General features: G+C 47.7%; 1 protein-coding gene across 1 annotated transcript in view; it reads right to left on the bottom strand.

Moving 5' to 3' along the window:
* LOC134360062 (tricarboxylate transport protein B, mitochondrial) overlaps positions 1 to 25,672 on the bottom strand; it is a 93,483-nt gene that overhangs the window by 19,883 nt on the left and 47,928 nt on the right. Inside the window, exons 2-5 of the mRNA XM_063074137.1 lie at positions 22,421 to 22,528; positions 15,952 to 16,051; positions 10,930 to 11,068; positions 4,580 to 4,664 (exon numbers count right to left, since the gene is read on the bottom strand). Of these exons, the coding sequence (XP_062930207.1) occupies positions 4,580 to 4,664; positions 10,930 to 11,068; positions 15,952 to 16,051; positions 22,421 to 22,528 (432 nt within the window). The remainder of the gene's footprint in view (positions 1 to 4,579; positions 4,665 to 10,929; positions 11,069 to 15,951; positions 16,052 to 22,420; positions 22,529 to 25,672) is intronic.

Raw genomic sequence — 25,672 nt, 5'->3', positions numbered from 1 at the left:
GCAAGCCATTTCTGGATCCACAAAGCAATGTCCCCTTGGATCCCATGCTTCCTTACTTTCTCAATAAGCCTTTCATGGGGTACCTTATCAAATGTCTTGCTGAAATCCATATACACTACATCTACAGCTCTACTTTCATGAATGTGTTTTGTCTCATCCTCAAAAAATTCAATCAGGCTCATAATGCATGACCTGCCTTTGACAAAGCAATGCTGACTATCCCTAATCATATTATGTCTCTCCAAATGTTCATAAATCAGGATCTCAGGATCTTCTCCATCAACTTACCAACCACTGAATTAAGACTCAATAACATAGCATAGCATAGAGCATAGAATAGTACAGCTCATTACAGGCCCTTCGGCCCAGAATGTTGTGCCGACCCTCAAACCCTGCCTCCTATATAACCCCCCACCTTAAATTCCTCCATATGTCTGTCTAGTAGTCTCTTAAACTTCACTAGTGTATCTGCCTCCACCACTGACTCAGGCAGTGCATTCCACGCACCAACCACTCTCTGAGTTAAAAACCTTCCTCTATTATCCCCCTTGAACTTCCCAACCCTTACCTTAAAGCCATGTCCTCTTGTAATGAGCAGTGGTGCCCTGGGGAAGAGGCACTGGCTATCCACTCTATCTATTCCTCTTATTATCTTGTACACCTCTATCATGTCCCCTCTTATCCTCCTTCTCTCCAAAGAGTAAAGCCCTAGCTCCCTTAATCTCTGATCATAATGCATACTCTCTAAACCAGGGAGCATCCTGGTAAATCTCCTCTGTACCCTTTCCAATGCTTCCACATCCTTCCTATACTGAGGTGACCAGAACTGGACACAGTACTCCAAGTGTGGCCTAACCAGAGTTTTATACAGCTGCATCATTACATCGCGACTCTTAAACTCTATCCCTCGACTTATGAAAGCTAACACCCCATAAGCTTTCTTAACTACCCTATCTACCTGTGAGGCAACTTTCAGGGATCTGTGGAAATGTACCCCCAGATCTCTCTGCTCCTCCACACTACCAAGTATCCTGCCATTTACTTTGTACTCTGCCATGGAGTTTGTCCTTCCAAAGTGTACCACTTCACACTTCTCCGGGTTGAACTCCATCTGCCACTTCTCAGCCACTTCTGCATCCTATCAATGTCTCTCTGCAATCTTCGACAATCCTCTACACTATCTACAACACCACCAACCTTTGTGTCATCTGCAAACTTGCCAACCCACCCTTCTACCCCCACATCCAGGTCGTTAATAAAAATCACGAAAAGTAGAGGTCCCAGAACAGATCCTTGTGGGACACCACTAGTCACAATCCTCCAATCTGAATGTACTCCCTCTACCACGACACTCTGCCTTCTGCAGGCAAGCCAATTCTGAATCCACCTGGCCAAACTTCCCTGGATCCCATGCCTTCTGACTTTCTGAATAAGCCTACCGTGTGGAACCTTGTCAAGTGCCTTACTAAAATCCATATAGATCACATCCACTGCACTACCCTCATCTATATGCCTGGTCACCTCCTCAAAGAACTCTATCAGGCTTGTTAGACACGATCTGCCCTTCACAAAACCATGCTGACTATCCCTGATCAGACCATGATTCTCTGAATGCCCATAGATCCTATCTCTAAGAATCTTTTCCAACAGCTTTCCCACCACAGACGTAAGGCTCACGGGTCTGTAATTACCCAGACTATCCCTACTACTTTTTTTGAACAAGGGGACAACATTTACCTCCCTTCAATCCTCCAGTACCATTCCCGTGGACAACGAGGACATAAAGATCCTAGCCAGAGGCTCAGCAATCTCTTCCCTCGCCTTGTGGAGCAGCCTGGGGAATATTCCATCAGGCCCTGGGGACTTATCTGTCCTAATGTATTTTAACAACTCCAACACCTCCTCTCCCTTAATATCAACATGCTCCAAAACATCAACCTCACTCATATTGTCCTCACCATCATCAAGTTCCCTCTCATTGGTGAATACCGAAGTATTCATTGAGGACCTATCAATGGTCTATAATTTCCTGGGCTATCTCTACTCTCTTTCTTGAATAAAGGAACAACATCCGCAACCCTCCAATCCTCCGGAACCTCTTCCATCCCCATTGATGATGCAAAGATCATCACCAGAGGTTCAGCAATCTCCTCCCTCGCCTCCCACAGTAGCCTGGGGTACATCCTGTCTGGTCCCAGAGATTTTGATGCTTTCCAAAAGCTTTGACACACCCTCTTTCTTAATGTCTATATGCCCAAGCTTTTCACTCCACGTTCTTTCTTTCTAAATGGATGCCCCTTTATTCTGAGGCTGTTCCCTCTGGTCCCAGACTCACCCACCATAGAAAATATCCTCTCCATATCTACTCTGTTTAGGCCTTTCACTATTCAGTAAGTTTCAATGAAATCCCTCATCATCCTTCTAAACTCCAGTGAGTACAGGCTCACAGCTATCAAACACTCCTCATACATTAACCCTTCCATTCCTGGAACTATACTCATGAACCTCCTCTGGGCCACCTCCAATGCCAGCAGATCTTTCCTTAGATGAGGGACCCAAAACTGCTCACAATACTCGGTGTGGTCTGACCAAAACCAACTTTCTTTTATATTCTAGTCCACTCAAAATGAATGCTAACAATGCATTTGCCTTCCTCACCACCGACTCAACTTGCAAGTTAACCTTTAGGGAGTCCAACCTAAGGATTTCCGAGTCCCCTTGCACCTCTGATTTTTGAATTTTCTCTCTGCTTAGAAAATAGTCTACGCCTTTATTCCTTCTACAATACACTTTCTGACTGTATTCCAGCTGACACTTCTTTGTAGTTAGCACAACACTTTACAATACCAGTGACCCGGGTTCAATTCCCATCGCACGGTAGTGTAGTGGTCAGCACAACGCTTTACAGTACCAGTGACCCGGGTTCAATTCCCATCACACGGTAGTGTAGTGGTCAGCACAATGCTTTACAGTACCAGTGACCCAGGTTCAATTCCCATCGCACGGTAGTGTAGTGGTCAGCACAATGCTTTACAGTACCAGTGACCCGGGTTCAATTCCCATCACACGGTAGTGTAGTGGTCAGCACAATGCTTTACAGTACCAGTGACCCAGGTTCAATTCCCATCGCACGGTAGTGTAGTGGTCAGCACAATGCTTTACAGTACCAGTGACCCAGGTTCAATTCCCATCACATGGTAGTGTAGTGGTCAGCACAACACTTTACAGTACCAGTGACCCGGGTTCAATTCCCATCACACGGTAGTGTAGTGGTCAGCACAATGCTTTACAGTACCTGTGACCCAGGTTCAATTCCCATCACATGGTAGTGTAGTGGTCAGCACAACACTTTACAGTACCTGTGACCCAGGTTCAATTCCCATCACATGGTAGTGTAGTGGTCAGCACAACACTTTACAGTACCTGTGACCCAGGTTCAATTCCCATCGCACGGTAGTGTAGTGGTTAGCACAACACATTACAGTACCAGTGACCCGGGTTCAATTCCCATCACACGGTAGTGTAGTGGCTAGCACAACACTTTACAGTACCAGTGACCCGGGTTCAATTCCCATCGCACGGTAGTGTAGTGGTCAGCACAACGCTTTACAGTACCAGTGACCCGGGTTCAATTCCCATCGCATGGTAGTGTAGTGGTCAGCACAATGCTTTACAGTACCAGTGACCCAGGTTCAATTCCCATCACATGGTAGTGTAGTGGTCAGCACAACACTTTACAGTACCTGTGACCCAGGTTCAATTCCCATCACATGGTAGTGTAGTGGTCAGCACAACACTTTACAGTACCTGTGACCCAGGTTCAATTCCCATCACATGGTAGTGTAGTGGTCAGCACAACACTTTACAGTACCTGTGACCCAGGTTCAATTCCCATCACATGGTAGTGTAGTGGTCAGCACAACACTTTACAGTACCTGTGACCCAGGTTCAATTCCCATCACATGGTAGTGTAGTGGTCAGCACAACACTTTACGGTACCAGTGACCCGGGTTCAATTCCCATCGCACGGTAGTGTAGTGGTCAGCACAACGTTTTACAGTACCAGTGACCCAGGTTCAATTCCCATCGCACGGTAGTGTAGTGGTCAGCACAATGCTTTACAGTACCAGTGACCCAGGTTCAATTCCCATCACATGGTAGTGTAGTGGTCAGCACAACACTTTACAGTACCTGTGACCCAGGTTCAATTCCCATCACACGGTAGTGTAGTGGTTAGCACAACACTTTACAGTACCAGTGACCCGGGTTCAATTCCCATCGCACGGTAGTGTAGTGGTCAGCACAACGCTCTACAGTACCAGTGACCCGGGTTCAATTCCTGCTGCTGCTTGACCGTGTGGTTTCCTCTGGGTGCTCTGGTTTCCTCCCACAGTCCAAACACCTACCAGTTGGTATGTTAATTGGTCATTGTACGTTGTCCTGTGATTAGGCGAGGGTTAAATTGATGGGCGGCACGAAGGGCCTGTTCCGCACTGTGTCTCAGGATCATCTACCTCACTGGAAATACCGTGTGCATCGTGCTGTGTTCATCACCCTTGTCGATGGGAGAGGTACTCACCTTGCTCACGGACTATCTCTCGGACCCCATGAAAGAACCCTCGGTACTTTGGCTTTGCAGAGCACTGGTCATGGATAAACTTCACCTGGAAGGAAAAGAAAATGTTTTGAGCCACCTTGATGAGTTCACGCAAGAGGAACAAGCCTGTGGCCAGTGGGAGGAGACTTGGGTCTGTCAGCGGTTGTGACACTGCCTTTTCCTTTTGGTGGGGGGGGGATTACTGGCAACCCTCCCCGCCCGGCTTCAACCTCAGACACCAAGAGATCAAAGTTCAAAGTAAATTTATTATTAAACTAAATGTATGTCGCCATATACAACCTGAGGTTTATTTTCCCAAGGACATACTCAATAGATCCATAGTAGAATAATAACCATAACAGAAACAATGAAAGACTACACCAATCTGTTGTTCAACCAGTGTGCAAAAGACAACAGACTGCAAATACAAAAAGAAAGAAATAATAATAAATAAATAAGCAATAAATATTGAGAACATGAGATGGAGAGTCTTTCAAAGTGAGTCCATTGGTCGTGGGAACACTGAGTGAAGTTATACCCCCTTGGTTCAGGACCCTGATGGTTGAAGGATTGTAACTGTTCCTGAACCTGCTGGTGTGAGACCTGAGGCTCCTGTACCTCCTTCCTGATTCCAGGAGTGAGAAGAGAGCATGTTCTGGGTGGTGGGGGTCCCTGCTGTTTTCCTGCAACAGTGAACAAGATTCTGGTGAGGCTGCATTAAAAGCATTGTGTCTCCCTGCTGTAGGAAAAATGGCCATGAAGCTGGGAAGAGTGCCGTGATTCACGAGGCCCTTACCATGACTTGAGAGAGTCAGCTGTGGACAGAGGCTAAACGGGCTGGGACTTTTTCCAGTGGCGTATAGGAGACTGTGGAGTGATCTATAGAGGTGTATAAAATTAGGAGGAGCATAGAAAGGGTTTTTCCCAGGATTGAGGACTCAAGAACTAAAGGGAACAGGCAGGAACCTGAGGAAGCACTCGTACACACAGAGGATGATCAGCAATGGAATGAGCTGGCAGTGGAAGTGGTTGAGGTAGGTACATCAACAACATTTAAAAGCCAATTGGACCAGTACATGGATCAGAAAGGTTTAGACTCTACCTCAGTTAATGGTTAAGGGTCCATAGCATGGAAAAGGTTGGGAACCCCTGGTTCAGAGGAATACGGGACAAACACAGCAAAATGAAAGTGCTGTACTTCTGGAAAGATGGGATTGATTTATGAGGAACTTACAGGAACTTGAGACACCCAGTTTTACTGATATCATGCACGAGTTTTGCGCTGTGAGTGACTGTTGGTACCGTGTTTTGCACCTTGTCCCCGCAGTAACGCTGTTTCGTCTGGCTGTATTCGTGTACGGTTGAATGATAATTAAACTTGAATTTGAAATGGAGCTAGCTGCAATGGGAATCTTGATCGGCATGGACCAGATGGGTAAAGGGCCTGTTTCTGTGTGGTAGGACTCTGTGACTATCAGGGAGCTTGGGATCTAAATTCACCGAAAGGGGCCATACACCCAGATAGGGTGGAAACAAAGGTTTATAAGACCATAAGATACAGGAGCAAAATTAGGCTATTTGGCCCATTGAGTCTGCTTCGCCATTTCATCATAGCTGATCCATTTTCCCCCTCAGCCCCATCTCCTGCTTTCTCCCTGTATCCCTTCAAGCCTTGACTAATCAAGAATCTATCAACCTTAAATATACCCGATAACTTGACCTCCACAGCCACCTTTGGCAATGAATTCCACAGATTCACCACTCTCTGGCTGAAGAAATTTCTCCTCATCTCCATTCTAAATGGACGTCCCTCTATTCTGAGACTGTGTCCTCTGGTCTTAGACTCTCCCAGCATAGGAAACATCCTCTCCACATCCACTCTATTGAGGCCTTTCAAGATTCAACAGGGTTCAATGAAGTCACTCCTTATTCTTCTAAATTCCAGTGAGTAGAGGCCCAGAGCCATCAAACGCTCTTCATAAGACAAGCTTTCAATCCCAGAATCATTTTTTGAACCTCTCAAACATCCTTTCTTAGATAAGGGGCCCAAAACTGCTCATAACACTCCAAGTGAGGCCTCACCAGTGTTTTATAAAGCCTCAACATTACATCGTTGCTTTTATATCCTAGTCATCGTGAAATGAATGCTAACATCACATTTGCCTTCCTCAGCAAGACTCAACCTGCAGATTAACCTTCAGAGAATCCTGCCTGCGGACTCCCAGGTCTCTTTGCACCTCCGATTTTAAACCTTCTCTCCATTTGTACAATTCTCTATGCTTTTACGGCATGCTTGCCTTCATTGGTCAGAGCACAGAGGATTAGAGTCAGGAAGTCATACATAAAACCCTGAGAAGGCAGCATTTGGACTATCGTGTGCAGTTCTTGTTGCGCCATTAAAGGACGCTGATTTTAGAAAGGCCGCAGCAGAGGTTCACCAGGATGCTGTCTGGATTAGAGAGTATGAGTTAGAAGGAGAGGTTGGACAATTTTGGGTTGTTTTCTCCAGAGCCTTGGAGGCTGAAGGGAGACCCAATAGATAAAATCATGAGAGAATGTAAGGTAGACATTCCAAGACAATCTTTTCCAAGTGTAGAGCTGTTCAGTACTAGAGGACACACACTTAAGAGGGAAGGTTCAAAGGAGCAACGTTTAATTGGTGTGAGATGACTACTGGCCTGTTAAAGTGCAGCAAGACAACCCAACTAAAAAAAGCTCCATAAGCAACAGGAAGTGAAAACAAACAGCCAGCATGTGCACCAACAGCTTGTGATTTTTTTTTAAAAAGCAGCATTCTTTTTATGAGTGCCCTCATAATCTAATCTAATCTTCAGAGGGGAAGACCAAGTTTTTTTCTTAAAAAAAGAAAACTCAGAAAATGGAAGAATTCAGGGCTCATAAAGAGTGAGTATTGGGTGATAATAATCATCAAAAAATTCAGAAATGGCAATCTACATCGGAAAGATTGACAAGTTTGATTACATGATGGGTAATTGGCTCAGTATACTGAGCTACTGTAACAGTATTTTGAAATAAGTGAGAAGGAAGTCCTAATTTTGCTAAGTATATTAGGTTTAAAGGCATCAGTTTACTTTGAAGTTTGACTGCTCCAACAGAAATAAGCTTTCCTGATATTGTCAAAGTAAAGCGGGGACATTTAAACCAAAGCCATTGTTGATTGTAGAATGCTTTATGTTTCATGAAGAAAGCATAACAGATTTTGGACTCTAACTCACATTACGATGTGTTTCTAGTTTTCTGGCCACTCCCTTTTTGTTGCCAGTTTGGGTGATTTTTCAATCGGGGCGGCCTGCAGCTAATGAACTGAACGGAACAGAAATGAAATCTACTTTTTGATTTTGTGTTTTACTTTGTGTTTTCACTCGTTTTTCTTTTCTTGCTGTTTGCGGGATTTATATTTTTTTTGTGCACGTGGGGTGTTCGATTTTTTTTTGAACGGGTTTCATGATTTTCTTTGTTTCATGCTGTCTGTGGGAAGATGAATTTCAGGACTGTACACTGCATAGATACTTTGATGATAAGTGTACTTCGAATCCTTTGAGACATGCAGGACAAGCCTGTATTCCAGAGCAGTGGGTGTATGGAATGTGCTGGCTGGTAATGGAAGCAGATACTTATGGGACGTAGATATCATAATTAGGTTTGATATCACTGGCATATGCCTTGAAATTTGTTGTTTTGCATCAGCAGTAAAATGCAATAATACAAAGCAAGTTGAGGCTTTATAAAGCACTGGTGAGGCCTCACTTGGAGTATTGTGAGCAGTTTTGGGCACCTTATCTTGGAATGGATGTGCTGACATTGGAGAGAGTTCAAAAGAGGTCCATGAAAATGATTCCACGGCTGAACAGGTCATATGAAGAGCATTTAGTGGTTCTGGGCCTGTATTCACTGGAATTCAGAGGATTGAGGGGTGACCTAATTGAAACCTATCGAATATTGAAAGGCCTCGATAGAGTGGATGTGGAGAGGATGTTTCCTATGGTGGGAGAGTCAAAACCGAGGACACAGCCTCAGCATGTCCATTTAGAATGGAGATGAGAAGGAATTTCTTTAGCCAGAGTGTGGTGAGTCTGTGGAATTCATTGCCACAGGCAGCTGTGGAGGCTAAATCACTGGGTATATTTAAAGCAGAGGTTGATAGATTCTTGATTAGTCAGGACATGAGGGATACAAGCAGAAGGCAGGAGGTTGGGACTGAGAGGAAAAATGGATCAGCCATGATGAAATGGGCCAAATGGCCTAATTCTGCTCCCATATGTTATAGTCTTATAATAATTTAAAAATACATAGATTACAATAAGGAAATTACGTTTTTAAAATTAAGTTAAATAAGTAGTTTTAAAAGAGAGCAAAATAAAATTGAATGGGTTCCACAGTGTTTCTTTGTTTCATGCCCGTCTGAGGGAAGACAAATTTCAGCGTTGTATACTGCATTCATACTTTGATAATAAATGTACTTTGAATCCTTTGAATCTTTTGGGTTCACTATCCATTCTGAAATCTGATGGCAGAGTGGAAGAAGCTGTTCCTGCCTTTAGGCTCCTATACCTCCTTCCTGATGGTAACACTGAGAAGAGGGATGACCTGGATGTTGAGGGTCCGTAATGATCAATGTTGCCTTTTTGAGGCATCACTCCTTGAAAATGTCCTCAGTGCTGGGGAGGCTAGTGCCCATGATGGAGCTGACTGAATTTGCAACTTTTTGTAGCCTTTTCAGGACTGGAGAGATGTAGAGCAGGCAGAAAAGACCTAGTTTAATTCTGTGTTCAGCACCATCACAAAGGGCCGAAAGGCCTGTTCCTGTACTGTAGTGTTCTGCGAAGGAAGAGCAGCTCTTGCTGTGGGACGATACCAGCCCACCGAAACCTGCTGTGTGTCTAGGCAGGTTCACCAGCTGGCTCCGGGAGAGCCTGGAAAACCCTCGGCAGTCCGACACACTGGGTCCAACCCTGGCACCGGGAGAGCCTAAATCCTCGGCAGTCCGACACACTGGGTCCAACCCTGGCACCGGGAGAGCCTAAATCCTCGGCAGTCAGACACACTGGGTCCAACCCAGGGGATCCCGGAACCCAGGAATGCATTTGTCCCAACGCTACTCTTGTAGCCTGGAGGAGGAGGAAGGAATGACTGGGAAGGATGGGGAAAGCAAGTGGGATGGTGAATTACAAATCAAGGAGAAATGATCGTGACAGGAATGATCGGAAAGGAGGAAACAATTGGAAAGGGGAGGGAATTATTAGGAAGGGAAGGGGGAACGATCGGGAAGGTGGACAGCCAGGAAGGGGGAAAGGATCGGGGAAGGGGATGGCCGGGGAAGGGGGAAGGATCGGGGAAGTGGGGATGACTGGGGAAGGGGGAAGGACCGGGGAAGGGGGAAGGACCGGGGAAGTGGGGATGACCGGGGAAAGGGGAAGGATCGGGGAAGTGGGGACGACCGGGGAAGGGGGAAGGATCGGGAAGGGGGAAGGACCAGGGAAGGGGGACGACCGGGGAAGGGGGACGACCGGGGAAGGGGGAAGGACCGGGGAAGGGGGAAGGACCGGGGAAGGGGGAAGGACCGGGGAAGGGGGAAGGATCGGGGAAGGGGGACGACCGGGGAAGGGGGACGGACCGGGGAAGGGGGACGGATCGGGGAAGTGGGACGGATCGGGGAAGGGGGACGGATCGGGGAAGGGGGAAGGACCGGGGAAGGGGGAAGGACCAGGAAGTGGGGACGACCGGGGAAGGGGGAAGGACCGGGGAAGTGGGGACGGAACGGGGAAGGGGGACGGATCGGGGAAGGGGGACGGATCGGGGAAGGGGGACGGATCGGGGAAGGGGGAAGGATCGGGGAAGGGGAAGGACCGGGGAAGGGGGAAGGACCGGGGAAGTGGGGACGACCGGGGAAGGGGGAAGGACCAGGGAAGTGGGGACGACCGGGGAAGGGGGACGGACCGGGGAAGTGGGACGGACCGGGGAAGTGGGACGGATCGGGGAAGTGGGACGGATCGGGGAAGTGGGACGGATCGGGGAAGGGGGAAGGACTGGAGAAGGGGATGAGAAATGATTGGGAAGGGAGATAATCAGGACAGAGAGGAAGTTGGGAATGGAGAAACATTCCAGAAGATAAATCCAACAGAATGCAGTTGGCTTTTTACTCCCCTGAACAAGTTCACTGCCACATGAGTAAATGAGAGATTCACTAAACCTCCTATCGAATTCTGTCTCTCCCCCGACACTGCCTGACCTGCTAAGCATACCCAGCACGCGGCATTTTCACCTCAGATGCCCAATATCCACGGTTTCTCTTCAATCAGTCACTGAATTACCTTGACTGTCTCCATCGGACACACGATCAACACGGCCTCGGACACCCCCGCGCCCAGACCGCACACCAGGCTCTGCCGGTTGCTCAGCTTCCCCTGGTCGTCCCGCAGCTGGTTACTCAGGAACTCGAACGTCCCGAACCTGAGTGAGAGGACAGTGTCTGTTCAGTCACCCTGCATTTACATAGCTCCGTTAACAAAGCACAAGTGCTTAAATCCGGGGATAGGAAGGGGGGGGGTGTGTTAAAGAGCTCAGTGGAACTGAGGGTGGGGTAGATTATGGAGTGCAGGGGAAACTCTTTTACTGCCCACAGGGGCAGGACTGCAGGATGGGATGGGTTGTAGGGGGACAGTATTTCACGTTACACCAAAGAATAAAAGGAATAATCTGCCCTTCGTTAATGCCTGAGTTGTAGTTCACCATGGCAACCACCAAGCAAAATCAAAGAGAGAAACAGAACAGTCCCTTCAGCCCACAAAGCCAGTGCTACCACACACCCATGTTTTCCAATTCAATTCAGAATTTACCTCATACACATTGAAACATACAGTGAAATGCTTCATTTGCATTAGCAACTAGCACAACTCATGTGAGAACCCCAAGATCATCACACAACAAAACACTTCTTTTGTGGTAAATTGGCTGAATCAAGGATCAAAGCAAGGAGGCATGTTTGAGGAAAAGTGGTCGGAGCGAGGTTGAGGCAAGTTCAAGATGGAATTGGAGTCGCAGATGGAGTTGCAGTGAGCGGAGCAGAGGAGAATGGGAGCCCATCCACCTAAATGGAGAGCGAGGTTGCGACGATCTAAGTGCCAGGCCAATTTGGAAAGGTCAGGTACGGGCCAAGATGTGACAGTGGGACCCAGACCCAGGCCCAGGCCCAGAGCATATTGATGCAGCAGGGCCCAGGCCCAATTGATGCAGTGGGACCCAGGCCCAGACAGAGCATATTGATGCTGTGGGGCCCAGGCCCAGAGCATATTGAAGCAGCGAGGCCCAGGTCCAGAGCATATTGATGCAGCAGGGCCCAGGCCCAATTGATGCAGTGGGACCCAGGCCCAGACAGAGCATATTGATGCTGTGGGGCCCAGGCCCAGAGCATATTGAAGCAGCGAGGCCCAGGTCCAGGCCCAGAGCATATTGATGCAGCAGGGCCCAGGCCCAATTGATGCAGTGGGACCCAGGCCCAGACAGAGCATATTGATGCTGTGGGGCCCAGGCCCAGAGCATATTTTTTTTTAAGATTATGAAGACACGTAGTCCTCTTTTATTGTCATTGAGTAATGCCAGCATTAAGAAATGATACAATATTGATGCAGTGGGGCCCTGTGAGGAACAACCTGGTGCTTGAACAATTAAAACGCTGAGCCAGAGGCAATGAAAGGGCAGGGCGTTGGGATCAGAGGCGAGGGTCAGGCTGGTTCTGCTCACTGCTCCTCGACATTCATTGCACGGATGCTGAGGCTGTGGGCCTGCTCTAGCTCGTCTGGGCTTCATGATGATTTTCCCCACTGTGTGATGAACTGAGGCTGAGACTGAGGCTGTGGGCCTACTCTGGGCTTCATGTCTATGGACTCACTGTCATTCTAAGTGCTATCTGTGGCATGATTTGTCTTTTTTTCTCTCTGCACATTGGGTGTTTGTTGGTCTTTTTATTTAAATGGGTTCTTTCAAGTTTTGTGTTTTGTGACTGCCTGTACTGAGACGAATCTCCAGGCTGTATAATGTATACAGATGTACTTTGAACCAAAGGTGCAGAAATCTCCCTGATTTTATTTCAGATTTCTGCTCCATTCCGATTTCCAGCATCTGTGGTCTTTTGCTTTTCATTGTTTAATCCGGCACTTTTCATTTTCCAACTGGACCTGATAGAAATGTACAAGACATTTAGGATTCCCTGAAGGTTAATTTTCAGGATGACCCGGATCTGGGCCGTACCCTCGAAATATACGGACCTGCCTCTCTGTTTTACCTTACTTTCCATTTTTCTATTTTCTATTTATGATTTATAATTTATATTTTTAATATTACTAATTTTTGCTATTTTTAATATTTACTATTTGTAATCCAGGGAGTAGAAAGCGCAGAATCAACTATCGCTGTGATGATTGTACATTCTAGTACCAATTGTTTGACGACAATGAAGTATAAGGTTGAGTTAGTGGTGAGGAAGGCAACTACAATGTTAGCATTCATTTCAAGAGGACTAGAATATAAAAGCAAGGATGTAATGCTGGGGCTTTATAAAGCCCTGGTGAGGCCTCACTTGGTGTATTGTGAGCAGTTTTGGAGCCCTTATTTACAAAAACATGTGCTGACATTGGAGAGAGTTCAAAGGAGGTTCACAAAAATGATTCAAGAATTGAAAGGCTTGTCATTTGAGGAGTGTTTGATGGCTCCAGACCTCTACTCACTGGAATTCAGAAGAATAAGTGGGGTGGGGGGAAATCTCCTTGAAACCTATCGAACATGGAATGGCCTTGATAGAGTGGATGTGGAGAGGATGTTCCCGATGGAGAGGGGAGTCCAAGACCAGAGGACACAGCCTCAGAATAGAGGGGCATCTTTTAGAACAGAGATGAGAAGGAACTTCTTTAGCCAGAGAGTGGTAAATCTGTGGAATTCGTTGTCATGGACGGTTTTGGAGGCCAAGTCACTGGGTATATTTAAAGCAGATGTTGTCAGGTTCTTGATTGGTCAGGGCATGAAGGCAGGAGATTGGAGCTGAGAGGGAAAATGGATCAGCCATGATGAAATGGTGGAGCAGACTCGAAGGGCCAAATGGCCTAATTCTGTTCCCATGTCTTATGGTCTTAAGTCTCTAAAAGGTATAATAGCTACAATCTGGCTGAAATGTCTAATACTAGAGGGCACACATTTAAGGTGAGAGGGGGGAAATTCAAAGGAGCTGTGTGGGATAAGTTTTCCCCCACATAGAGTAGTGGGTGCCTGGAGCGTGATGCCAGGACCGGCAGTGGGTCAAATATGACAGAGACGCTTAAGCAAATGTACACGCAGATGTACAAGGGAGGGGTATGGACATTTTACAGGTAGAATAAATTACTTGAGTGAGTCATTTAATTAGAAGCGCAGGAGAATCTGCAGGTGCTGGAAATCCAGGGCAACACACACAAAATTCTTGGAGGAACTCAACGGGTCAGGCAGCATCTATGGAAATGAATAGTCAGTCAGTATTTCAGGCCAAGACCCTTCAGCAGAACTGGAAAGGAAGGGGGAAGATGCCTGAATAAGAAAGTGGGAGAAGGGAGAAGGGAAAAGAGGACAAGCTAGAATGTGACAGGTAAAGCCAGGTGGGTGGGAAAGGTCAAGGGCTGGAGAGGAATGAACCTGATAGGAGAGGAGAGTGGACCATAGGAGAATGGGAAGGCGGTGGGGCAGATGTGAAGAGGTAAAAGGTCAGAGTGAGCAATAGCTTACCACCTTCTAGCTGTCCTCCTTCCCCCAACCACCCCCTCACCTTTTTGTTCTGGTGTCTTCTCCCCTCCTTTTCAATCTCAGCCCGACATGTCGACTGTTTATTTATTTCCATAGATGCAGCCGGACCTGCCAAGTTCCTCCAGCATTCTGAATGCTGCTTTGTTTAATTTCTAGTTTCACAACCTAAAGGGCGAAGAGGCCTGTGCCTGAGCTGTACTGTTCTACGTTTATGAACGACCGGGTTGCCACACATTCCAACACAAACACTGCACGCCCACAATCTCAACAGAACAACAAACAACAAAGCAAGCCCGAATCCCACCCTAACCCACTTTCCCAACATTCCTCTACTTGCACACGCTTGAGGATCATTAATCTACCCCCCCCACACCTCTTTGGGAGGTGGGAGGAAACCAGAGAACTCGAAGGAACCCACGTTAGCATGTCACAGTAGCATTGCAGTTGACGTAACACTTCACAGCAGCCAGCTAAAAGATCAGGTTTCAATTCCAGCCGCAGCCTGGAAGGATTTATCCGCACTCCTCCATCTCCAATAGGATCCCATCACCAAGCACATCTCCCCCTCCCCCTCTTTCTGCTTTCCCCAGGGATCGCTCCCTACGTGACCTCCCTTGTCCATTCATCCCTCCCCACTGATCTCCCTCCTGGAACTTACCCTTGTAAGCGGAACAAGTGCTACACCTGCCCCTACACCTCCTCCCTCACTACCATCCAGGGCCCCAAACAATCCTTCTGGGTGAGGTGACACTTCACCTGTGAATCTGTTAGGGTTCTCTACTGTATCCGGTGCTCCCGGTGAGGCCTTCTGCATATCAGTGAGACCTGATGTAGATTGGGAGACCACTTCGCCGAGCACTTACATTCCATCTCCCTGTAAAATAGGATCTCCCAGTGGCCACCAATTTTAATTGTATTTCCCATTCCGACATGTCCCGATGAGGATGGAGAAGCAACACTAAATTCTGTCTGGATGGTCTCCAAGCTGATGGGATGACTTCTCGAACTTCCAGTAATGATCCCCCCCTTCACCATTCCCCAGTCTTTTGCACAGTACTGCATATCTGATATTATAATAACAATACAAAAGATTCAAAAGCCCCAGTTCACTCCTCCTTTCCAACTCTATTGTTCTGAGTTCTGTGATACAGGGACGGTTTATCCCTGGATATGTTTTTAATGCCAATCAGTGCCAGGTTCAGTTGTTCAATTTAATGTCAGAGAATGTATCCAGTATACAATCTGAAATTCCTACTCTTCACAGACATCCACAAAACCAAAGTAGTACCCCAAAGGATGGATGACAGGAGAAAGTTAGAACCCCAAGGTCCCCCCCACCACCACACAGGCAGCAGCAAAAGCATGGCCCTCCTTCACCATCCACCTTGCAAGCAACAGCAAAGCTTGATCTCAGGTCCATCTCAGACAGATCTCTCCCTCGCTGATGAGGGAGATATCGATCCTACCACAGCGAGAGTCAAGACCTGGAACACGGTGCGGGGCTAATTTTGGGGAAACGGGTGGGTGGTGCGGAGGCCTGGGGTGTATGGACCATATCACGAGCGTACCTGACCGCTGCCTTGGGGATCGAGCCGTAGAGCAGAGAGCTGAGACCCCGGTACAGGCCCTTCACCCCATGTCCTTGTACCGTCTGCTTCACACAGTCACCTGCAAGACACAAGAACCATGTGAAAAGAACTCCCTGCTCTTCTCCAGCCTTACCTGCACCAAATGGGGCCCAGTGGGGGGTACCTGTGGACTTGGCAGATTGTGTCCCACAGACTGAAGCTCCAGGTCAAGACTGACAGCATTCCCGGCACTGGAGCAGTATTAGGCCACTCGAATGCTCTGCCAATTGATCATGGCTCACTTATTTTCCCTCTCAACCCATTCTCCCTCCCTTCTCCCCATAACTTGACACTCTTTATTTATGTACCTATAAACCTCCATCCAGTGACCTGGCCTCCACAGATGTTTGGGGCAATGAATTCCGCAAATTCTCCACCCTCTAGCTAAAGGAACTTCTCCTCATCTCTGTTCTAAAGGGTCCTAGATTCTCCCTCTACAGGAAATAACCTTTCCACGTCCGCTCTATCTCGGTCTTTTAATTGGGGAACTGCTTTGGCGAGCACCTCCACACCATCCACCAAAAGTGGAACTGCCCATTGGCCAAACATTTCAATTCTGATCCCCGTTCCCATCCGAACTGTCAGCCCATGGCCTCAGCTTCTGCTACGATGAGGCCACCCTCAGGGTCGAGGAGAAACACCGTCTGGGTAGCCTCCAACCTGATAGCATGAACATTGATTTCTCCTTCTGGTAAAATAATATTTCACTCTCCCTCTATTCCCACTCTGGCTACTTACCGCTCCTTTCCTGCCTTTCACCTCCTCCTTCCCTTTCTCCTATGTTCCACTCTCCTCTCCTATCTGATTCCTTCCTCTCCTGTCCATGACCTTTCCCACTTCACCTATCACCTTCTACCTTGTCCTCCCCCCCAATTTTTTATTCTGGCATCTTCCCCCCTTTCCTTTCCAGTCCTGAAGAAGTGTCTCAGCTCGAAATGTTGACTGCTCATTCATTTCCATCGATGCTGACTAACCTGTTGAGTTCCTCCTGTATTTTGTATGTGTTGCTACCAACATTCAATAGGCTTCGATGAGATCTCCCCTCATTCTTCTAAATTGCAGCAAATACAAGCCCAGAGCCATCAAGCACTCCTCATATTAACCCTTGCATTCCCAGGATCATTCTTGTGAACCTCCTCCGGACCCTCTCCAATGCCAGCACATCGTTTCTTAGATAAGGAGCCCAAACTGCTAACAATTCTCCAAGTCTGATTAGTGCGGTCTGACCACTGCCTTATAAAGCCTCAGCATTCCACGCTGGCTTTTATATTCCAGCCCTCTCAAAATGAATGCCAATGTTGCATTTACCTTCCTCACCACTACTTACCCTACAAATTAACCCTTAAGGGAATCCTGCATGTGGACTCCCAAGTCCCTTTGCTCTTCTATTTTCTGAATTTGCACTGTTTCGAAAATAATCTACAGCTTTATTACTTCAATTGTAAAGTGGAGTTGGGCTGAGCTGTTCTACGATCTTGCACTTGATGATGTCTCCTCAAATGGTGACGAAACGCTTGCAAGTGGATTGCCAAGGTCAGAGAACAACTCAACCCAACCATTAACCACTGCTTTATAAACCCTCAGTATCACATCCTTGCTTTTATAGTCTAGTCCTCTCAAAATGAATGTTAACGTTGAATCGCCTTCCTCACCACCAACTCAACCCTCCAGGCAAAATGCCACCAGCGAATAATTCCTCAGGTGACATCTTCCAGATAGCAAACTTCTTCAATTATTTTACTTACTCTACACCACCTGCTTGTTCTGTTTGTGTTACAGAAACTGTTGGAGCCTGTGACACCTGGTTTGCAATTTGATCGGATGATCAAGCACTCTGTTGTGTCCAGAGAACTATCTCATGGAGATCAGAGATAGGAACCTGAAAGGTAGCCAGAGCGTGAGCCGACTCGCGGGGGAGGGGCCGAGAGCGCGAACCGACTCGACTCGCGGGGGAGGGGCCGAGAGCATTAGCTGACTCACGGGGGGAGGGGCCGAGAGCGCGAGCCGACTCGACTCGTGGGGGAGGGGCCGAGAGCGCGAGCCGACTCGCGGGGGAGGGGCCGAGAGGGCGACTCGACTCGCGGGGAAGGGGCCGAGAGGGCGACTCGACTCGCGGGGAAGGGGCCGAGAGGGCGAGCCGACTCACGGGAAAGGACTGAGACAGGACGCGGGGTCATGAACAACATCTTGCAGCAGTGAGGAAGATTGAAGCATCGAGGTGAATGAGGAGTGGGTCAGCGATCGCTGCCAATGGAGGCCACCAGGTTGGCAGCATTCAGACCTGGTCAGCAATTGGACCCAACAGGGGCCACTGAGCACTCGGAACAGGCGTGAGTTCTGAGTCACAGAAGAACTGTTCGATGTTCTGAGATTTGTGTGATGGACTGGACTTTATAATGGTCCCCTTTGGTTTTTCAGCGTTTACTTTCTTGGGTGGGTGATCTGTCTGTGTGTGCGTGTCCCTGTCCGTGAGAGTGCATACATGTCCGTGAGTGTGTGTGCGTGTCTGTGTCCGTGCGTGCGTGCCTGTGTCTGTGAGAGTGCTTGCGCGTCTGTGTTTGTGTGTGCCTGTGTCTGTGAGAATGTGTGCCTGTGAGAGTGCGTGCGCGTCTGTGTCCAGCGTGCGTGCCTGTGTCTGTGAGAGTGCGTGTGCGTCTGTGTCCGTGCGTGTGCGCCTGTGTCTGCGAGTGTGTGCCTGTGTCTGTGAGAGTGCGTGCGCGTCTGTGTCCGTGCGTGTGTGCCTGTGTCTGTGAGAGTGTGTGCGTGTCTGTGTCCGTGTCCGTGAGAGTGTGTCTGTGTCTGTGAGAGTGCGTGCGCATCTATGTCTGTGAGAGTGTATGCACGTCTGTGTCCATGCGTGCCTGCCTGTGTCTGTGAGAGTGTGTCTGTGTCTGTGAGAGTGTGTGCGTGGGCTGTTCCTTTTTGTGAGTGAGGGAATTTATCATCATTGTCACTATTTGATTTCCGTGGGTGAGGTGGTTGGGGATTGTTACTGTCGCTGTTTCTTTCTGAGGGAGGGGGCCAGGGACTGTTATTGACACTCTTTTTCTGAGTGAGGGGGGTCAGGATTGTTATTGTCACTGTTTTTTCCTGCAGGAGAGGAGGTGGGAGGATTTTGGGGTTTCTGAGTTTTGTTTTTTTTGTGCTGGGGAGTTGATGTACGGTCTTTCTATATTTCATTGCTATCTGGAGAAGACAAGTATCAGAGTTGTATTGTACACATGTACTTTGACAATAAAATGATCCTTTAAACCACCCGGACAACATTTACTTCTCCTGAGTTACTTCCATCAAAACGCACCACAAAATGCCTTATGCTAGAGGTGTCACCTTTGGCTGAGGTAGAGGTGAATGGAGGACTGATGGAGCATGAAAACAGGCCCTTTGGCCCATCAAGGCCACACTAGTAATCCTAATCTGGATGTTGGTGGAAATATGAATAAAATAAGGTAGGTAGGTTTATACTAACCCCACACCCCCAGATTCTCCCAATCATCCTACGCCACATCGTGAGGGCATTAACAATCCCCCCCCCATGTCCTGCGTCCTGGACAATATTCCTCCTCACCCCTACTGACTGGCAATTAGGGAAATATTACCCACTCATGATGACATTGCTCTTCATGAGACCCTGTCTGAACTTTTTTTGGCGTTAATGAATGGTTTTGAAGAGTTTATTTTGTCCCTGCCTTGTATAATTTAGCTTCTGTATGTTGTCTGTCTCTATGTGCCTGTGAAGCTGCTGTGAAGTTAGCCATCATACTGCAGCCTCACAGTAACATCAAGTCAAGTTTAACTATAGACACGTCAAAGTTTCTCTGAACCACGGTGTAAAGCACACATAGCACACATGTAATTTAGGAGAATAACAATGAAATCTCGATGATTGCACATAAACAAAGTAAAGTGCATAAATTAAATATTGTAAGGAACAGAACAGATTAACCAGACACTTTGAATGCGATGCAGTAGGGAGTTCAGAAGCCTAATGGCCTGGGGGAAGAAACTGTTCCCCATTTTCACTGTTCTTGTTTTTATGCATCGCAGTCTCCTGCCTGATGATAGAAAGTCAAAGAGGATGCTGGATGAATGGGTGGGATCTTTAATAATACTAAGGGCAGCGCTCCTGATAAGTATCCCTGATTGGTGGTAGGGAGACCCCTAGGATCCTCACCGTCCTTTGTAGGGACTTCCGGTCCGAAGGTTGGCTGCTCTCATACCAGATGAAGATGCAACTTGTCAGGATATACTCAAAGGTGCTCTTATAAAATGCAGTTAAGATGGTGGGGGCAGGTAGCTACACCTGTCTCAATCTCCTTAGGAAGTGAAGGCACTGCTGTGCCTTCTTGTTCTGGGAGGTGATATTACGGGACCAGGTGAGATCTTCGTGACGTGATTGGCTCGTGATAAGGTTAGGGTTTATTGGGGTTGTGGGGTTGCAATGCTCGGAGGGCCAGAAGGGCCTATTCCGCGATGTACGTTAAGTAAATAAATACATAACACAATCCTTATCTCACAGCCCTTTTTCTCAGGGAGATTCCTCTAACAGCTGAAACCAGTTTTCAGTATAAAGAACACCCACGAGGCCGGTTCTTTGTTAGAGTTAGTTGGTTACAGTCAGAGTTAGTTCCCTGTTGGTGCACTTTACAGTTATTTATGTTATGTACAATGGAAACAGTGGCTATGACCACAAGACTTGCGTCTTCCAATCCAACCTTCTGGGCAAGATCATCTCCAGATCCAACATAATGATGGCTGTCCATCATCCCCAACAATGGCAGAAACCTGTGTGTTGGGTGGGGGGGGTGGGGTAAGTTTTTAAAGTGGAGAACCCTTCACACTGGGTCAGTTCCACTCTCTCGACCTCAGAAGTCCGGGTCCAGTGGTATGAACAAGCGTCACAAACTGGGGTCTTCCTGGGTTGCAGTGGGTGATCATCACACCTTCTGTACCTCGTCATGCCCTTTGCTCTCCACAGAGCATTGCAGATCCACCTTCCAGCCATTGGATCTCACTGTAGATCTCATCCACCCAGTCTGCCGGGGCTGACTTCACATGCTGGGACAGGCACATCCCTATCTCACCAGGGTATGGGACCACACACCACCCCCACCCCCGGCTACCTCACTTCCTCTTTAATTAACTCGTCACCCACAGAACATGTTGACTGGTGCAAGCTCTTTCATGGGGCCTATGAAATCTTTTTCCAAGATCCATGTGTACTCAATCCATCTCTTGTGACACGCTCAAACATTTTACAAAGGTATTTTCCTTTCAGAAAACTGAATGGCTCTACCCTTCAATCTCAGACTCGAATCAGGATGAAGTTTGGTGGATGTAGTAGAGACGAGAGCTACCAGAGCCACATTCCCAGGGCCAGACCCCACCAGAGGGTCCTCTGCCACTTGATCTGATAGGTTGACTCCCAGTGGATGCCACCAGTCTCTCAACTACAACACATGGACAAATCAACTAAGCTTAACCTCTTGAGACAAACCACCACTAGACCCCAAACCCCTCGCACAAGCTCCTGGCACCCTACATATCCCCAACCCGGCTACCAGGACTAGACTCGTCAAGCCCCACCACCATTCACCCTTGGCACAGCCAAGCAACTCACACTCACACACTCACTCAAAATGCTGGAGGAACTCAGCAGGCCAGGCAGCATTCATCGAAATGAATAAAGAATCAATGCTTTGAGCTGAGATCGTTCATCGGGACTGGAAAGGAAGAGGGAAGATGCCAAAATGAGAAGGTGGGGGGGGGGAGGAGAAGATCAAGCAAGAAGGTGATAGATGAGACCCTGTGGGTGGGTGAAGGGGAGATGAAGTAAGAAGTTGGGAGGTGATGGGTGAGACCAGGTGAGGGGGTGAAGTATGAAGCTGGGAGGTGATAGGTGAGACCAGGTGAGGGGGAGATGAAGTAAGAAGTTGGGAGGTGATGGATGAGACCAGGTGAGGGGGGTGAAGTAAGAAGTTGGGAGGTGATGGATGAGACCAGGTGAGGGGGAGATGAAGTAAGAAGTTGGGAGGTGATGGATGAGACCAGGTGAGGGGGAGATGAAGTAAGAAGTTGGGAGGTGATGGGTGAGACCAGGTGAGGGGGAGATGAAGTAAGAAGTTGGGAGGTGATGAGTGAGACCAGATGGGGGGGGGGAGGTCTATCTACAAATCACTTCTCCTTACCTGATCCACCCATCGCCTGCCATCTCTTTCTCCATTCCTACCCCTCACACCCTTGCACTGGCTCTCTCCCCTCTGTTCTTCCTGTGCCGACGAAGGGTCTCAACCAGAATCAATTGTCGAAACTGTCTATTCCCCCCACCACAGATGCTGCTGAGCTCCTCCAGCATCTCCGGTGAGAAGAGGTGTCCGTCAAATGTGCCGAAGACCAGCGGAATCCTTACCGATGCCCTTGTAGCGGGGCGGGTTTGCCCTCTCGTCCAGCTGCAGCTGCGTCTTCACGTACTCCGTGGGGAAGGTGATGCAGATCTCGATGCCTCCTGCAATCCCACCTGCACAAGACACAAGGCATAGCAGCAGAATTAATCCATTCAGCCCCTCTGCTCCGCCATTCCATCATGGCAGATTTACTATCCTTCGTCCCTATTTTCCTGCCTTCTCCCCATAAACTATAACACCCTGATTAATTAAGAACCTATCAACATCTGCTTTAAATATTCCCAATGACTTGGCCTGTGGCAAAGAATTACACAGATTCACCACTCCCTGGGCAAGGAAATTCCTCATCTCCATTCCAAAAGGACTTCCTGTATTCTGAGACTGCGCCTCTGGTCCTGGACTCTGCTACTATTGGAAATATTTTTTCCATGTCCACTCTATCCGGGCCTTTCAAAATTTGATATGTTTCAACGAGATTCCCTCCCCATTCTTCTAAAAGCCCAGAGCCATCAAATGCTCCTCATACATTCATCATCATCATTTTGTGCCGTGTCGTATGATGTGGGAGCTCATGGACTTTCCATGAACATCATTGTTTTTGGCAAATTTTTCTACAGAACTGGTTTGCCATTGCCTTCTTCTGGGCAGTGTCTTTATAAGACAGGTGACCCAGCCATTACCAATACTCTTCTGAGATTGTCTGCCTGGTGCCAGTGGTCACACAACCAGGACTTGTGATATGCACCAGCTGCTCGTACGACCATCAACCATCTGCTCCCATGGCTTCACGTGACCCCGATCCAGTCGGGGAGGGAGGGAGGGGGCTAAACTGGTGCTGCCCCTTGCCCATGGGTGACCGGCAGGCTCGCAGAAGGAAGGAGCTCCTTACATCTCCTTTGGTGGAGGAGTTTACAAGTATGATCAGGACCTCATTATGACCTTGCACCTATTGTCTGCCTGCACTGTGCATTCTCTGTAACTGTAACATTTCATTCTGCTTTCTGTTTGTTTTACTGTACTTTGAATACCTCAAAGCACCATTGATCTGTAGGAACATAGTGTAGAGGTTAGGGTAACGCCCTGCAGCACCAGCAACAGGGGAGCATTTCACTCTGCTGTCTTTAAGAAGGTTCTCTGTTCTCTTTGTGACTGCATGGGTTTCCTCCACTCTCCCCCACAGTCCAAAACACACCCGTTAAAATTAGTAAGTGTAGGCGTGCTATGTTGGTGCCAGAGTGTGGTGACACTTGTGGGCAGCCCCCAGCTCATTCTCAGCCGGTGTTGGCCATTGGCACAAATGATGCATTTCACTGCATGTTTTAATGCATATGACAAAAAGCTGGAATTTTTTTTTTTAACTCCAACAATCCAGCCGCACTGGGATTTGTTGGTGCTAGACTAGGCTTACCGCTACTGGATGCTGCCGTGTATTTAACATTTCAGTAACATTTGAGTGTGCATGTGTACAGATTAAGAATTCTTGTTCATTTAAATAACTTATTACATGTATAAATATGTGAATTACACATGTTATCATGCTACCATGCGATACGCGCAGGTTAGGCTGACAATTCACTCTGGGTCTTCCTTTGAATTAGTTTAATGTTTTAAAGCTGCGAAATATAGCAGCAGCAACGAGGTATTTTTACAAATGAACCGGAGACAGCTACCGGCCTGATAAAGCACAGCAAGGAATGGCAAGTAAAAAAGATAATGCACCACCTACAGACATGATTGAGTTTTTTTAAAAAGGCAGAAATGTAAGAAATTATGGGTTCATATATCGAGTACCAGGTGATAATAACATAAAAAGCAGCATCTGGCTACATCTGTGTGGACATTATGTAGGACGACACATAACGTAAGGCATTAGCACATTGCCAGTGACAGGGGTTCATTTCCCACTGCTGTTGTAACAGGTGCTCCTGCAGTTAGAGAACAGCTTCTTTCCTATTACATTAGGTTCCTGAACCGACAACCGACCTACACAATACTTACATTACCTCAGCAACAGAACACGACACACCATCTCTTGCACTGAAGCTGTCTTCGTTTTCTCCCCCCTCCCCTACAGACTTTTTCTCTCTTCACTGTCTGGTGTAATTCCAAGTCAAAGTCAAGTTTATCATCATCTGCATAAGTACACATGTGCGTCGGAGCAATGAAAAGTTTACTTGCGGCAGCATCACAGGCTCATACAGTCCTGTGCAAATAGGCACCCACGTACAGCTCAGGTGCTCGAAACTTTGCCACAGTACTGTAGCAATTTTATGCATTGCCCTGTACTGCTGTCACACAAAAAAAAAGCAAATTTCATGACAAACCTGATTCTGATCTGGGTCTCTATTGTGGACTGAGAGTGGGAAGGGGGCAGGGAGCGGGGAATCATGGTTGGGAAAAGGGGAAGGGAGAGGGGAAGGAGCGGGAAGCACCAGAGAGACATTCTGTAATGATCAATAAACTGATTGTTTGGAATCAAATGACCTTGCCTGGTGTCTCAGGGCTGGGTGCGTCTGCACACGCACCATCCCCACCACTGGCACTCCTCCTCTGCCACCTGTCCCCCACCCCTCCTGCGGTGCTGCCTCCTCACCATTAAGCTGCTCTCCGCTCCACCTTGACAAATACAGTACTGTGCAAAAGCTGTGGGCACCTGAGCTCTATATATATGTGCCCACAGGACTGTGGGATCAGCCCAGGAGCATTCACAGTGCTTTATTTTTAATTTATTTAGAGATACAACACGGTACTAAGCCCTTCCACCTCAAGAGCTGGCTCTGCCCAACTACAGCCATTTGATGAGTTAACCTACTAACCCATTCATCTCCCTCGCGACTGTGGGAGGGAGCCAGAGCACAGAGCAATGACCACGCAGTCACGGGGAGAAGGCAAAAACTCCGTCCAGGCAGCAGTTGGCACTGCAACAGCATTACGCTAATCACCATCAGTCCGTGCCATCCCTTCTACAAGAAAGTACACAATTAGAAGAATGTCCTTTCTATTGCGGGGTGATCAAGTGGGCAGTGTTGCATACTGTACTGGGTTTTACTGGCAAGTTTAGAAACCCAAATGGCTGCAGAGAAGTAGCTACTTAATTAGCTATTAGCTATTGATTGATTTATTGACTCAATTCATTGAGATAAAGTGCAGAACAGACCCTTCTGGTTATTCGGGCTGTGCTGCCTAGCAACCCCCAATTTAATCCTAGCATAATCACAGGACAATTTATAGTGATCAATTAAGCTATCAACTGGTAC

The sequence above is a fragment of the Mobula hypostoma genome, chromosome 21, assembly GCF_963921235.1.
Source record: "Mobula hypostoma chromosome 21, sMobHyp1.1, whole genome shotgun sequence".
Lineage (NCBI taxonomy): Eukaryota > Metazoa > Chordata > Chondrichthyes > Myliobatiformes > Myliobatidae > Mobula > Mobula hypostoma.
The sequence above is the reverse complement of the archived record's forward strand: the minus strand, read 5'-3'. Positions and strand labels throughout refer to the sequence as shown.